The sequence below is a fragment of the Felis catus genome, chromosome D1, assembly GCF_018350175.1.
Source record: "Felis catus isolate Fca126 chromosome D1, F.catus_Fca126_mat1.0, whole genome shotgun sequence".
Taxonomy (NCBI): Eukaryota; Metazoa; Chordata; class Mammalia; order Carnivora; family Felidae; genus Felis; species Felis catus.
The window spans coordinates 12,110,233-12,126,290 of record NC_058377.1 but is presented as its reverse complement, the minus strand read 5'-3'; the positions used below and the strand labels follow the sequence as shown (position 1 = coordinate 12,126,290).

Sequence of the window (16,058 nt, the reverse complement as noted above, 5' to 3'; positions counted from 1 at the left end):
AGGACGAGGATATATTGCTGAAAGTAATGGTACCAGCAGCAGACCAGGAAAGACTTCTTTCTTCCATGCTAGTCCCCTGCGGTAGCTTGGCAGTCAGTCTCCCAAGAAGACTGCCATACAACACTCAGTATGTGTTTGTCACTACCCCTAGAGAAGGGGAGTCGAATCTCCCACCCCTTCAGTCTGGGGCTGCTTTGACCAATAAAACATGGCAGAAGCGATGCTAGACGTCTCTAGCCCGGCTTTTAACAGAGCTGACAGCTTATGTTTCCAGACTCCTGAGGCCCTGAGCTGTCATGTGAGAAGTTCAGGCCACTCCGCCGTAGAGGAAGGCCACATGGCAGAGCACTGAGAGTCACACGTGAGTGAGGAAGCCATCCCGGACGTCCAGCCCCGTTGAGCCTTCAGATGACCGCAGACGCAGACAGCGCCTGACTGCAATCTCGTGAGAGACCCCAAGTGAAAACCACCCAGCTGAGCCCAGTCAACTCACAGAGCCGTCAGAGATCATAACACTTTGTTGCTTTAATCTAGTGTTGGAGTAGTTCACTACAGCAACTACCGTGGTCAATTCCCAACACAGGAGCCAGAGTGCACTTTTAAACACATAAATCAAGTCATGCCACTCTCCCACTCAAAACCCTCCAAGGGACCATTATTTCCTTTTTTCTACAAATGTCTATGCACATGCATTTGTGTGTGGTGCATGTAGGGTGCCATGATTTACTGAGGTATCATTTATATATTTCATATAACGCATAATTCACGCATTTCAACTATACAGTTCGGGGAGCCCTCTGGCTCAGTCGGTAGAGCAACTCTTGAGCTTGGGGTTGTAAGTTCAAGCTCCACGTTGGGTACAGAAATTACTTAAAAATAAAAATCTTCAAATAAATATAAAAATAAACTGTGCACTTCGATACTTTTTAATACATTACAAATTGTGCCACCACCATCACCATCAATTTTAGAACAATGACATCACTCCAAAAGGAAACCCCATACCCATTAGCAGTCATTCCCCAGGTCTCCTCAACTCGCCCAGCCTCTGGCACCTGCTAATTTATTTTCTGCCTATAGATTTGCCCATTCTAGCTGTTTCCTATCAATGAAACCACACAACACGCAGCCTTCTGTGACTGGCTCCTGTCACTGAGCATCACGTTTGTGAGGTTCATCTACGTTGCAGAGTGTGATCAGTACCCCATCCCTTTTTAGAGCCGAATAATACTCCATTCTGCACATAAACGACATTTTGTCTATCCATCCATCCGTGGACACTGGGTTATCTCTACCTTTTGGCTATTACGAATAATGCATCTATAAAGTCACGTGCAAGTTTTTGTGAGGACATAGGTTTTCAGGTGTCTTGATAAGACACCTCGGAGTAGAACTGCTACGTAAATGGTAACTCTGTATTTAACCTTTGGAGGAAGTGCCAGACGGCTGTCCAGTGCGGCTGCATCATTTCACCTGCTGACCAGTACTGTATAAGGGTTCTGATTTCGCCACGTCCTCGCCAACACTTCCTACTGCCTACATTTTGTACCGCAGCCACATCTGCTAAGTATAAAAAACTACTTCGTTGTCACTTCGATTTGTATTTCCCTTACAATGGCCTAATGGCACCGAGCATCTTTTCGTGCGCTCGTGGACTGTTTGTCTGTTTTTGGAGAAATGTCCATGCTGATCTTCGGCCCGTTATTTGTATTTTTATTATTGAGTTGTAAGTAGACTTTATATTTTCTAACTGTAAGTCCCTCATGAGGTATGTGATTTGCAAATGTTTTATCTCCCTCCAGTGGACTTTTAGCATGTGCAGAATAAAATCTAAATTCCTTACTAGGGTTGAGAGACCCACCTGATTTATGACCTCCTGTGCCGACCCTCTCTGCACCTCACCCCCGCCACCTCTCCCCTGCCTCCTGCTCCTCATGCTGGTCCTCGAGCTGGTCAGGTTTGGCCCAGCCTCAGGGCTTCGGCAAGCACCTGTTCCCTCTGAGTGGCTCACTCCCTCACATCAGGACTCTGCTCAGATGTCACCTTCTCAGAGAAGACAAGCTATTTAATATAAAATACCACTTTTCTCCCATCACACTCGTTCCCCTTATCCTGCTTTATTTTCTTACTAACACTTACTATCATCTGACATTATATTATACACTTATTTGCCTAAACTGTCTCCCTATTAGAATCTCAGTGCCACGAGGGGACAGGAATGCTATCTGTCTTGGATGTCACTATACCTTAAATGCAACAAGCATGCCAGGCACCTGGTGGGAAATCAATAAATATTTACTACATTTTAAATACATTTATTTACCCCTATTTAGTAAATGCTTACTATGAGCCAAACACTCTGCAAAGCACTTCAAATAAAGTATTTTACTTCATCCCCACGACAATACTCTGCTGTGGAGGTAGGTACTATCATGACTCCACTTTTTTAACAGATGAGATGACCACAGTAAGAGAGTTTAAATAATGGACTCATCAGGGCACCTGGGTGGCTCAGTTGGTTGAGCGTCTGACTTCAGGCTCAGGTCATGATCTCACAGTTTGTGAGTTCGAGCCTCATAGTGGGGTCTGTGCTGACAGCATGGAGCCTGGAGCCTGCTTCAAGTTCTGTGTCTCCCTCTCTCTCTCTGCCCCTGCCCTGCTCATGCACAGTCTGTCTCTCCCTCTCTCTCTGTGCAAAATAAACATGCATGAAAAAAAACCTCAAATAACGGACCCATGATCTCACAGACAGGAAGGTCAGAGCCAAGGAGAAACCCAGGCTGTCCAAGCTGCAACACTCCTGGCCCCACTATTAACTTGGGCAAGTCACTGACCCTCCTTTGAGCCGCAGGGTCCTCATCCATGACACGGGAGTAGCCTCCCGCTTTACAGAGTTACTGAAAGACGGGCCAGGTGAGGTCAAGTACAGCACTGAGCTACAGCAAAGAAGACGGAGTACGGCGGTGGTGAGGGGCACTGATGCCATGCAATCAGTGCTCTGACAACAAATACAGTGACATCGTCGGCTAAATGGTTCGGATGCGTCATATGTACACACTGCTTTCTTTTAGACAATGACTCGACCCACAGATGGCAGACCAGCCCCCTGTGGCCACTGAGGGTTTCAGAGGTATACAGATGGAGTGCGAGAGGTTTCCCGAACATTCACCAAGGGAAGCGGATGCTAGGTAACATCACGGACCTTCTAAGACTTCAACAAGAATGTGCTAGAGGGCTCTGTGAAGACGGGACGTCAGTGGCCTGTTAGACGCAGAGACTGTGGGCCTCATCCAGGGCTGCTGTTCTTACAGGGCAAGGTCACACTTGGACATTCCTGCCAACCGGCCCCACACACGGGAGTAGCTGACTGTGGCACAAGCCGTCCCCACCCACAGCTCCCCAGGACAGGAATGGAGGTCACATTTGCTGAAAGAGGGTGTCGCCAAGTCCCTTGGTGTCCGTGTGCTGACACATTGGAGGAGCTGCAGGGTGGGAAGCTGTCAACTCACCAGTATGGGTCTGCCTGTGGGTCTCCAGGGCATCCTCCTTCGAAAACTGGGCTCCGCACTGGTCACAGACAAAGGCTTTGGCACCCGCTGGAACAAAGGGGAGACGTTACCATGAGAGTGATATTCCACTTGTGGGGAAGGGGTCCTGGGCCAGAACCGTGCAGAAAGACACTAGGGAAGGTGGCTGGACACCTGTGGAGACCAAGGCAGGGCCAGTCCTTGGCCCTGGCAGCCAGCCCAGCCCCTCCTCCAGGTTGTGACCAAACCCCCAACTGAGCTCCAGATGTCTCCATCCAGGGGTCTCCCAGAGAGAAGAGGGAACAAAATCAGAATAACCAACACAAGCAGAGATGGGGTCCAGATGACATGCCCCAAGAAGCAGGCAGATTCTGGCGGGGGCTGACTCCAAGTGAGGAACAGAGAGGGCTAAAGAATACAAGGGGGGGCGCCTGGGTGGCTTAGTCAGTTAAGCGTCTGACTCTTGATTTCGGCTCAGCTCATGAGCTCATAGTTTGTGAGTTCGAGCCCCGCGTGGGGCGCTGAGCTAAACAGGACAGACCCTGCTTGACATTCTCTCCCTCTCCCTCTCTCTCTCTCTCTCTCTCTCTCTCTCTCTCTCTGCCCCTCCCCCATTTCAGAAATAAACAAACATTAAAAAAAAGAATACGAGGGGAAATGGGCCCCCTTGCTTAGGTTACACCTTATGGGAAGGTAGGAAATGCTGACGTACCTCTACTTGGATAGCCCCTAACTCAGTATGTCCCAAACTAGATTGTCTGTCCCAACCACCCCTGCACCTGACCACCCCAAAATCCCTGAACGACTCCCCTGTGTCTTCAGGATAAAATCTAACCTCCTCACCAAGACACACAAAGCACTTCCTGATGCGCTCATCTTCCCTGCTTCATCTCTCTCCCCCTCCCTCACTCTCGCTCCCTGGTCTCCGGTCCACTCGGCCAGTCTCGTTCCTGGAGGAGCCAGGCTCTCCCTCACTGACAGGCCTCACCCATCCTCCCGCTCCTCCTGTGTCTGACCTTCTGGTCGCTCACTCCCACCCCAGTTTAGCACCAAGTATATGCACCAGCGTCCATAACCTCTTCCCCCGCGTCCTGATGACGTAGCCCCTCCTTACGCTCCGGCAGCACCCTGTATGTTCCAGATCGACGGCTCACCATGCGCTCTTCTAAATGCCCGTGGACCCGTCCCTGTCTCCTGCCACACTCTAAGCTTCCCAACGGAGGGACTGTGTCACTCCACACACAGCCGTATCTTCCTGACACCCGGGGGGGGGACCCTATTACTGGACATATTTGTGGAATAAACAAAATCAATTCAGTGCGATTCAAATTGATCCACTTCTGTAGAACTATTATTTTTACGAGGCTCAGAGAGACAAGGCCACAGGATCAAGACAAACGGGATTTTTTCCCAGTCGCTCACGGTCTTCAAGGCTCTAACATGTTATTCAGCCACAGGGCACCTGCCACAAGCCTAGGCAGCTTTCATTCAAAGTGTCTTCGAGGGGCGCCTGGGTGGCTCGGTCAGTTAAGCGTCTGACTTCGGCTCCGGCCGTGACCTCGCGGTTCATGAGTGCGAGCTCCGTGTCGAGCTCTGTGCTGACAGCTCGGAGCCTAGAGCCTGCTTGGGATTCTGTATCTCCCTCTCTCTCTGCCCCTCCCCTGCTCATGCTCTCCCTCTGTCTCTCAAAAATAAATAAATATTAAAAAGGGGGGACATGTATCTATCCCCCCTTAAAAATACCTTCCAGGTGCATCTCTTCCGATGCATACTGATTGTCACTGCCCCTACCCAGGCCCTTGCCAGGTGGTGCCCAGAACACTGGCACACCCAAGGATGGCTGCCCCACCACCAGATGTCCTCTGATTCACCCCACAGATACCCGTGCCTTAAAAGGCTACTTGTTTCCTTCATACTCGTTGCCCGAGAAGTTCTACAGGGCTCAAAATTTACACTGATTCTGAATTCCTCCACGTCGCTTCGAGGCCCGAGCGGTCAGCCACCCAGCTCCACGGACATCGTCTTCACCGGCCCTGACGGGAGCCGCTCGTCCCTCCCTGAGTTTGAGCACAGCTGGGTCCCAGTTCTGTCCGTTGCTGCCCCGTTCCATTCTCAAGACAGGTTGTGCACGCACAGAGCACACGGGCTCTGCCCTGCCCTCTCCAAGAGGCCCCACACCGTGCTCCTTTCTACGCATCTGAGCACTGCCTTGAGTGTGCCTGTGTGTTACTTTTATATCAGAGTCTTGTAAGAGGCAGAACTTCTTACACATATTCGTAGTAGAAAACTAGTGCTGCTTTCCAACCATCTCAGATTTCCTGAGGCTTTACCATGCAGCAGGCACGATGCATGCTGTATCATCTCCTTTGATCCTGCCGGCTTTTAAAAGTCCAAACTGCTGGAGCACCTGGGTGACTCAGTGGGTCACGCTTCCGACTTTGGCTCAGGTCGTGATCTCACGGTTCGTGAGTTCAAGGCCCGCAGCGGGCTCTGCACGGACAGTGCAGAGCCTGCTTGGGATTCTCTCTTTCTCCCTCTCTCTCAGCCCTTCCCCTACTCGTGCTCTCCCTATCTCAAAATAAATTAAAAAAAAAAAAAAAGATCATACTGTTATTACTCCGTTCAGCAGATGAGAAAAGCGAACCTCCAAGAGGTTAAGTAGCTTGACCAGTGTCGCTCAGTGGGCACCAGAAGGGGATTCAAACCCAGGCAGCTTGACTTCAGACCCTCTGCTCTTAATCTCTGTACTCTAGGGCTCCCTCTGAAAAGATGCTTCATGGATAAGAAGGGGAGGTATGGGCTTCCTCCCCCCAACTGAAAACAATAAAATTCCAATACATCCCGTTTATACATCAAAGTTTTGCATAAAATTCTAGCTGGAAAAATGGTTCCACTACTTTTTAACAAGTTTTAAAAACCTCCGCCTTAGAGTAATAGCACGTACTATAAGAATACAATTTGTACCAGTATAGGCTTAAATTAAACAGCAATAAACAGTTCTTGCCAGTGAAGGGTAGAAGGAAGCAAACCCTGTGAGGACACTGACCTTGTCTACTGATGAGCAAAATTTACCCTCTACTAGGTGCTCAATAAATATGAGTTGACTGAGTAAATGAATTATAAAATGCCCTTAGGGAAGATATGGAGTCACTTTTCCTTAACAGCCCTCAAGCCAGGGGCACCTGGGTGGCTCAGTCAGTTAAGCATCTGGCTTCAGCACAGGTCATGATCTTGCGGTGAGTTCGAGCCCCACACCAGGCTCTGTGCTGACAGCTCCTGGCCTGGAGCCTGCCTCAGATTCTGTGTCTCCCTCTCTCTCTGCCCCTCCCCTGCTCATGCTCTCTCTTTGTCTCAAAAATAAATAAAAACATTTAAAAAATGTTTTGTTTTTTTTTTTTTAAAAAGAGCTTTCAATACAAATACTGCCATTTGTATTAGGTGTCTCGAGTTGAGTTTTTCCTGGAGACCGGGAGGTCTTGATCACTTCCAGGTATCTCTTCAAGGTGCTGGGTATCCTTGGGCCAAGGACCTGCACGTGGCTTCTAAAGCTTTAAGAAAGAGCTTTCGAAGAAACTCAGTGGAAAGACACTCACAATGTGTGATCACTCAGGTGGCAGCCAGGACCACTTTTCATCCATTTATTCTGGAAATGCAGCCAGGACCTCAAAGAGCACAGTGGACCAGAGGGGGGTAGAGGAAGCCACAGCCTTCTAGAAATGAGGAACTCTCTCCAGTCCTGAATCATTAGCCAGCAATGATTTTCTGTGATTTGTAAGGGATCGGACTGTAACTGCATTTCTTCCTTTGGTTCTAAACAGTTCTCACGACTCCCTAAAGAAGAAAGATGATGGGGAGGCCCAAGGAGGAAAGCAGGGGCTGGAAAGCCCTGGGAGTTCAGCCTCGTGCAGGAGCCCTGCAACCAGGTGAGGAACCTCTATGCCGCCACCTTGAAGGGATGTGGTACGGAGGGTTCTTAGAAAACAGCCATCAATAAGGCCATCGCAGCATCTGTTTTAATGACTGAGAAGCAGAGAGAAAGGAAGCAGGCCAGGTAGGAAATAAAGGGCCGGATGTGTGCCATCAGACAAGTTCAAGATGAAGATAAAAACAGATTAGCACATGTGATCTAGTCAAGGTTGCCGGCTTGGCCCAAGCCTGACCACATCTGGTTGCCCTCAGAGCTTCCCCTCTCCACCCCTGCCTTGCTGAAGTCACAAAGTCGAGCCGAGTAGGTGAAAGTCCCCTGGCCTCGTCAGTGCAGAGTCTGACCCACCCAGACTGGTCAGAACCCTCAGCACACATGGACACCACAAAGGTTGGCTCCCACGTCAGGCCCCATTCATATAAGCCCTAGTACTCCCCCTCCCCCACTGAGACTCTCCCCAACTCCCCAGGGCGAGCCCCGCGGCAAAGATAGGCAGTTCCAGGGCACAGGAGCCCAGCAGAGAGAGGCAGAACCCCCCTCTTCCCAAGGAGGCATGTGCCTTTAAATTGTCTCTGTAATGGCTGGCTCAGAGGCAGAAATATTTGGCAGCCCTGAAATTAAAAGTGATAAATTTCCTCGCCAAGCTTTGATCAATAATAGAGGCCTCATCTGTTAATCAATAAGACAGTCTCTGCCTGTTTACTGTGCATATGTTGTTCGTTGCTGCCTTCAGTATGATGTCAGGTTTGCATTCAAAGCAATTCAAGTGTGTATAAACCACATGGCTATTCCCAAAACGCATTACGGTGACATCATTCAGCCCCTAATACATTTATAAAGCATCAATGCGAGGGAGGGATGGGGGGGAAGGAAGGAGGTCATGCCAGTTGAACACAATGGGTACACGTGGATAGATCAGCATTTATCCCCCACAGAATTTCCTGGGGCTCCTCCTGGAGTGGGAAGAACAGCACGTCACAGCTCAGGGACGACCACACCTCGTCGTATCTTTCCTATGCACAGGGATGCTTTTTGCGTGTCCAGTAAGAACATGCCCCAAAGTGGATTACAGCAAATGAACAAAAGAGACAACACCCCTGTCCTCAGAGAGCTTACATTCTAGAAGGAAAGGCACATTTTTAAAAACCCAGTAAATACAAACTAGGTAGTATTAAAAAGAGACACAAATGAAGTGAATTGGGACCCAGAGGGCCAGGGGCCACCGTTTTATATGGGGTAGGCAGGGAAGAGCTCTCTGATGAGCTGGCCTCTGAGCGCAAAGCTGAAAGGGGAAAGAAGAAACAGCCCTGTCTATGGAAGCCCATTCCAGACAGAGGAGGAGTGAGGAGGCCAGCGGGTTGGAATGGAGTCAGTGCAGATAGAGGGGGAGCTGGGGAGCAAGGGGGTGGACCGCTGGGACGGGAATTTACAGCAGAGAGGGAACAGCCAGAAGATACAGTGGGCTGGACCATCGCCATCCTCCCTAGCGATTACAGAGCTGAGTGAACAGCACCACTTGGAGTGGGGAGAACTGGGTCCCAGGCCAGCCCAGCCACCAGAGTGGCCCTCCTTCCGAGCTGTGAAACAAAGATGGCCGTACCTGCTGCTGCGAGGGTCAAAGGGGAAGATGGACATTAGTGAACATACACTCCTTTGTCAATCACCAAGCAGTCTGCGGGACACAGGAGCTCACTGATGTTATTTATACCTCAGCGGGCAGGAGAGTATGCTTAAGAGCTCAGGATTCTGGTCAGACGGATCAGAGTTCAAATCCCAGCCAGGCCAGTCATGAGCTGCGACCCTGACCCCAGAAAGTTGCCAGGTCTCAGTGGGTCTGTCACCTCCTCTGTAAAATGGGAAGAATAAGTCCCTCAGAGGAATTGGCAAGGTGGGAGAAGGGCTTGGACCTCTATCCAGGGGATCCACACACCCAGCAAGGAGTAGCCATCATCACCACCAGTCAGCCCAGGGTTACGATTCCTTTAAAGAACTCCTCTGTGCAAAATATGATTGATTTTACTGAAGTTCAATGTACAGTTATTTGGAGGCCATTTATCTTGTGTAAAGTGAGTCTCACATTTATAAAGACATATTTCACTCTGACCTCTCGCTCGCTTTCTCTCTCTCTCTCTCTCTCTCTCTCTCTCTCTCTCTCTCTCTCACACACACACACACACACACACACACACACACACACCTCATCCCTCTAATTTAAAGGTGAGTGGTTGTCTTGTTGAGGGGACCAGGAAAATCTGTCAAAGGACCAACATGTCAGCACGTGCAGCTATTCACCAACCTGGCTCTTAAATCCTCCCCGCGTGAGCCCCAGGAGCCCGATTCAAGCGTCCTGTGCTGCCCAGCTCTTCTCGTTCCTCCCCGGCAGACCGTAAGCTCCGTGCGAGCAGGGCTGCAGTATGTCTCTTCCCTGCGCGATCCCAGTCCCCTGCTCTTTACCTGCCCTGCAGCTGCGGTCCTAAAGGCTTGATAAATGCAGAAACTCTCCCGCGGCTTCCAGGCACAGAACTGGCCCGGGAAGAGGGCAGTGGCCATTCAGGGCACCGCCAGGCTGTCCCCTAGGGGGTGGCAGAGTCCTTATTCCACACACTCTAGGTTCTCTACTGCCCCTTTTTAAAACTCAAGGACATGGTCTTGGCTGGCACTCAGGCAGTTGGGAGCGGAGAAAGGAAAGGTTGGGAGTGGGCTCTCTGCTTGCCCTGGATCACGATCTCCTCCCCATCAGCCCTTTGTTACCCACTGGCTGCCCAGGACTCAGACCCCCGCAAGAAGAGAAGCAACCCCTCCCCCAGGATGCTCAGAGTCTCCCGTCTGAGGAGGCCTCTGATGGCCAGCTGGCAGAAATTTGTGTGGCCCCCACCCACAGCCCAGGCAGAGCGCTTATCTGAGATTCAGTGGTAAAGAGAGACAGACAGACAGACAGATAGACATCCTTGCCCTGCCAGTCTCCCAGGGATCCTGCAGGTGAGGGCTCAAGGGTGCCTTATGTGTTATACTGGGGGAGCAAGAGTACCTGACCACTCAGAATATCCCAGACTCCTGCCCTGTCCCATCTCTCCCTGACTTCTCGACACCTCCAGGAGGTCAGACCGGGGCTATTGGAAGGAGGAGGGTTCAAAGCAGGTTCAGGCTGGGTGAAAAGAAAGGAGGCAGTCACCACGGCCCTCAAGGAGGCTGGAGATGGTCTAAGGCGTCCCTGTGTCGGGGCCACTTTCACTCAGTGCTACGGATCATCCCGACTCGAAGGAATCGAAGGAGACACGGCCAGGAAAGCACTTTGAAAACCACAAAGCTTTCTATAAACGCCTAGCATTCCAATGACAACAGCGCAGAAATCCCGCAGAAGCTCGCTCGACAGGCTCCCCACAGCTGTCCTCCCCCCACCACCACCTTGGACGCCACCCCCCCTTCCCAACCAGAAACAGGGTTGGGGGTCCCAAGCATCCAGGAAGGAGGGTAGACAAACAATGCTGAGCACAGTCAGATGTGGGCTGGTGTCTCTCTGAAGTCAATACAGCAGAAGCCAATGAAAGAAGAAAAAAAAATTCAAAATCCCTCCCTCTCCCCCCCCCTCCACCCCTCCATGCTAATAAGAAGGCGGGGAGGGGGTGGGGGAAACCGCTGAAAAAACACTTAACATTTGCCAGCATCTAACGCTGAGTAGTGTGTCCTTTTTCTTTTAATTCCTTGAGATTTTAAAATAAACATCTTGAATGTTCTGATGAGATATGCATGCCTGCTTACATAAGGAAGTACAGAGTGTACCAAAACAGCAGACCCAAAAAAAGCATAAGCTGTCAGAACAATGAGTACAGACACGGGGCATTTTACAGCGGGCCATGGTGGACAGTTTTATTTACAGTACCTCTTATCAGACAGAGAACAGTACTCTGGCTGCCAATTCCAAAGGCCAGCACTGCGTGTTCCTTTGCTCAGGGAGATGAGTTCTCTCCCCGAGAGGAGCTGGAAGGCGAGCTTGCCTGCTCTCTTTCTCGCTCACCATTTCTCCTTTATCAACAAAACAAAAACTGATCCAGAACCAGAATCTCTGTAAGGGGCACTCATTCGGGCAAGAGGGGAAAGGGGAAGCAGTTGGGGGGCAGATGTGGACCGATCAGAAGACGTCCAGCCCCTACCGACTGGCTCGGGATATGGTCCGAGGGCTGGTCTACCCGACAAGGAGGTGGGAGAAGGGCATCCGCTACAGGACAGCGGGGTGAATGGACTACGAGTGCGGGCCCCAATCAAAGGCAGGACTGAGGAAGCCACCAGGCAGTGTGCAAGCTGTGCAACAGAGATGGAGAATAATCGGGGCCCACAACGGGCAGGTGTTCAGATCCCTAGAAGTCAATTTCCCATCAATAACATGCTCCATGGCTGGACCCCCCACATGTGACTAAATGTCCACTCAGAGGAGACCGTGGAACGGGTCAAAAGGAAATGATGAGGCCTCTCTAGTCTGAGAGAGCATTTCTTACCCTACCCCATAAACCTCATGCTATCAGGAGGTCCCCATGGTACGCTGGTGCCCTTGGCTGTCACCAGGATCCTACGGTTGGTCCTGAGCTCATGTCCCACACAGAGAATAGGTCCACCTTGTCCCTTATCCCTGCGACTCAGTTCTCAGAGGGCCTTGCTTCTCTGTCACCACTTTCAGCACCAACAGGAACCCAACAGGCTTAGTAACACAGCCCCTAGCCAGTACAAGCACGTATGCTCAGTATACAGCTGTGCCCCAGACAAGTTAAGAACCCTTGCTTGGGGGTCAAGCAAACCAGGAGCAAGTCCTGGTTCTATCACTTCTAGCCACCACCCTGGGCAAGCTGATTCTCCTCTCTGTGCCTATTTCTTCACCTATAAAACAGGCACAGATCAGCCGCCTCACAGGGTTGAGTGACAATTAATTTAAACAGTATATGTAAAGTCTGCAACACCATGCCTGACCCACAGGAGCTGCTCACTCAATGTGAGCTGTCATTAACATCCTCACTACTGCCATTACTTTCTCCCCCACTGTCAACGTGTGGGCTCCACGCACACATCCGATGTATGCACTAAACATATCATAACATTCAAAGTATTCTTAGGCCCCTGAGCCAAAATACAAAGAACAAAAAAAGGGAGGGGGCAGATGGGTGGCTCAGTAGGTTAAGTGTCCGACTCTTGACTTCAGCTCAGGTCACGATTTCATGGTTGTGAGACTGAGCCTCCGGTGGGCTCCACGCTGGGTGTCCTTCTCTCTCCCTCTCCCCCTGCTCCTCTCTTGCTCATGCACTTGCTTTCTCTCTCAAAAAACATGTTTTTGAATTTTAAAAAATTACCTTAACAAAGGGAGAAAAAGCTCCTACTCTGGACAAGTCTTAATCAGACCTTCTCTGGGAAGAGGAAGATAAAAGAAGGCAGTGGGCACTGTCGATTGTGCATGTCCAACAATCCCCTCTACAAACCAACAATGTGGAAATAAAGGCAGGGCCCAACCACACCTCCCTGGGAGAAGGTCAAAGAAATGGCACCTTTCCAGTCAGCCCTCGATACTCACGGCCAAGTTTTGACTCTCATCCTCCTACTGGAATGAGTGCAAACCTATCTGAGGTGAATTATTTTAAATAAAATACAAGTGGGAGGATAAACCTGTCACTGTGAAAACAACACGCAACTCTCCTGAAGTCTAAGTAGGAGTATTGATTTGGGGGTTCCCCTTAGCGCTGCCTTTAACCCATTTCTTCCCCAGGCAACTTCCATGACTGGCTAATCAAGGTATGGTGGTGATCAATGCAATGACACAAAAGCCTCTCTCGTTATGAGAATGTCAGCCCCCACTCTGACAGAATGGACTTCTTCCAGACATGCTATGCCAACCAGACAGCTCCCCGAGATGAAGCCTCCGGCAGCGAGTGGCCAGACCTGCTATGGAGTTCTCCTCGCTGGCGATAGGGTCCCGGGACCAACTCTGTACCCTCGCTTCCCTCTTTAAGATGGGATTATTGGGGCATCTGGGTGGCTCAGTTGGTTAAGCATCTGACTTCAGCTCAAGTCATAATCCCATGGTTTGTGGGTTCAAGTCCCACATCAGGCTCTGTGCTGACACCTCTGAGCCTGGAGCCTGCTTTGGATTCTGTCTCTCCCTCTCTCTCCGTCCCTCCGCTGCTCATGCTCTGTCTCTCTGTCTCTCGGTCTCTCTCAAAAATCAACATTAAAAAATAAATAAATAAAATAAAATGGGGCTATTAGCCCTATGAAACAAGTGGTACGCAGCAGGTGCCTGAATAGTTATGGATAAAGTTCCACTTTATCAAGTTGTGGAGCTCTAGAAGGCCAGCCTCTGGCCCGAGCCTTCTAGAACTTCAGCCCATAATATTCCAGCCCCACAGTTCCTGGGGGAAGGTCTGCCTATAATGAATGCCCTAGGAGAGAGGACACCTTGCATTCCCTGGGGATCTCCCACACATGGTACTCCCATGTTTGGGACGACAGAGGGGCATCCTTGGATGAGGCAGGTGGATAACAGGCTCAAGGGGGGCGCTGCTGGCCAAGAGCACCCCAGCTCTCTTGAAGCGCCACAATGAGAAATGGATTCAGAGCCCCAACTTCCCCCTGCCTGAGATGTATAGCCCTGGGGGAGCCACTTAATCTCTCCATCTGTAAATGACAAGTTTTAAACTGGGACACCTCTAAGGGTAAAGAAAAGATGAACGGCTGTGGTGGGAGAAGAATCTGGAAGCACATGGCAAAGAGAGCCCGCGGTGGCTGTAAAAGCAAGCTCCTATGCTTATAACCCTTCGCAATGGGGAGGTGCTGGCTAAACTGAGCTGGGGCTGCATTCTCCGGTTCAGTCAGGGGATTCCTTGTCAAGGAAATACCTTGCTCTATCAGGGAGGCAGAGTGGAACAGACAGTCCAGACACCGGGAGAATCATTAGCCAGACAGAGCCGGGCCGAGCCAATGAGGCCAAGGGGAAGGCTGACCCCTGGGTCCCAGGGAACACCAAGGCTTTCAGGTGCTCGGCTTTTTGTTTAAGAAAGATAACACCACAGTCTTGGCATTTGTGAGAAACTAGGTAAAAAGGTCAGTGGGGATTTCTGCCATGATTTTATGGGATATTCCCTCAACCTTTGGATACCAACAACTGCCTTCCCCCCACCAGACCTAACTTGGGTGTTCTCAGGTGAGAGGTTCAGAATGTAAAGACGGGTTTCTACCGGCATCCAGCAGCTTCAAAGCTCTGTCGGTTGCCTGACCCTCTGGCCTCCTCCTCTCAACCTCAATTACCGTGCTCCTTTCTGCTGAAGCACCTTCAGAGTCCCTTGTCACAGGCCTTCACCCAAAATCTGGCATGGGGCCCCTCCCCCGCTACGCCTCCTGGGGAAAGAGTCAGGAGGACTGTCTGGACAATGGAGAAAAGCAAAACCAGGCCACTCCAAGGGCAATGGCCAAGATCAAAGCCCGGTCTGCCCACAAAATTTCAAGTGGAGGTCTGCCATCACCCGGGCTCCCAACATTCCCAGACACTCACTCTGATTAAACGCTCACTTGAGTTACCTTCAGAGGGAAGCCAAGGCAGCCTCCCCTGGCCCCAACTGCATTCTGGTCCTCCCACTAACCTGTGGGAGCCGCGGTGTCCTCACCTGCCAGGGAGGCACTGATGTACCCCTCCCACCCTGTAAGCAGGACCTCGAGGCCACACAACTCCAGAGGGCACCACTCACTCGGCAATAGGACCAGAGGGAGTCAGGAGGTTTAAGTGAGGCGAGATGCACATGAAGGCGCCTAGCAACAGAACTGGCTCTGGGCGACAGCACCCCAACCCTTCCCCTCCCGGGGCCCTAGGGGTCCCACAAGGGTCGCCCTGCAGTGAGGAGTAATAATGCTGTAGCACTGACGGGAACAACAAGAATACAAGGAACTGACATCAATCGAACATTGTGGAATAAGCACCATCCTAACTGTTTAACGTGCCACATACTATTCAAGTCTCCCATCAGTTCTAAGATTTATCCCTGTTTTATAGACGTGAAAACTGAAGTATGAAAAACTTAGTTCAGAGGGCACCTGCAGGGCTCAGTCAGTTGAGCATCCACTCTTGGTTTTGGCTCAGGTCATGATCTTGCAGGTTCGTGGGTTCAACCCCTGGGTCAGGCTCTGCTCTGGCAGTGCAAAGCCTGCTTGGAATTCTCTCTCTCTCTGCCCCCCGCCATGTTCTCTTTCTCAAAATAAAGAAATAAACTTAAAAAAAAAAAAGAAAAGAAAAGCTTAGTTTGCTTAGCCAAGGTCTCACAGCCAGCGAGCATCAAAGAAAAAGAAACAAAATCGGGGTGGCAGCACGGACAGCCCACCTAAATAGAGGGCTTTGACAATATCAAGGGTTAAAGAATAAAGTGTTCTGGGGCGCCTGGGTGGCGCAGTCGGTTAAGCGTCCGACTTCAGCCAGGTCACGATCTTGCGGTCCGGGAGTTTGAGCCCCGCGTCAGGCTCTGGGCTGATGGCTCAGAGCCTGTTTCCGATTCTGTGTCTCCCTCTCTCTCTGCCCCTCCCCCGTTCATGCTCTGTCTCTCTCTGTCCCAAAAATAAATAAACGTTGAAAAAAAAAATTT

The 16,058-nt window shown here is 50.6% G+C and overlaps 1 protein-coding gene across 4 annotated transcripts in view; it reads right to left on the bottom strand.

The window, feature by feature from the left end:
• ZBTB16 (zinc finger and BTB domain containing 16) overlaps nt 1-16,058 on the bottom strand; it is a 192,317-nt gene that overhangs the window by 59,760 nt on the left and 116,499 nt on the right. For all 4 annotated transcript variants that reach the window (XM_011286360.4, XM_011286357.4, XM_011286356.3 and 1 more), the window contains one exon: nt 3,510-3,596. In XM_011286360.4, the coding sequence (XP_011284662.1) occupies nt 3,510-3,596 (87 nt within the window). The remainder of the gene's footprint in view (nt 1-3,509; nt 3,597-16,058) is intronic.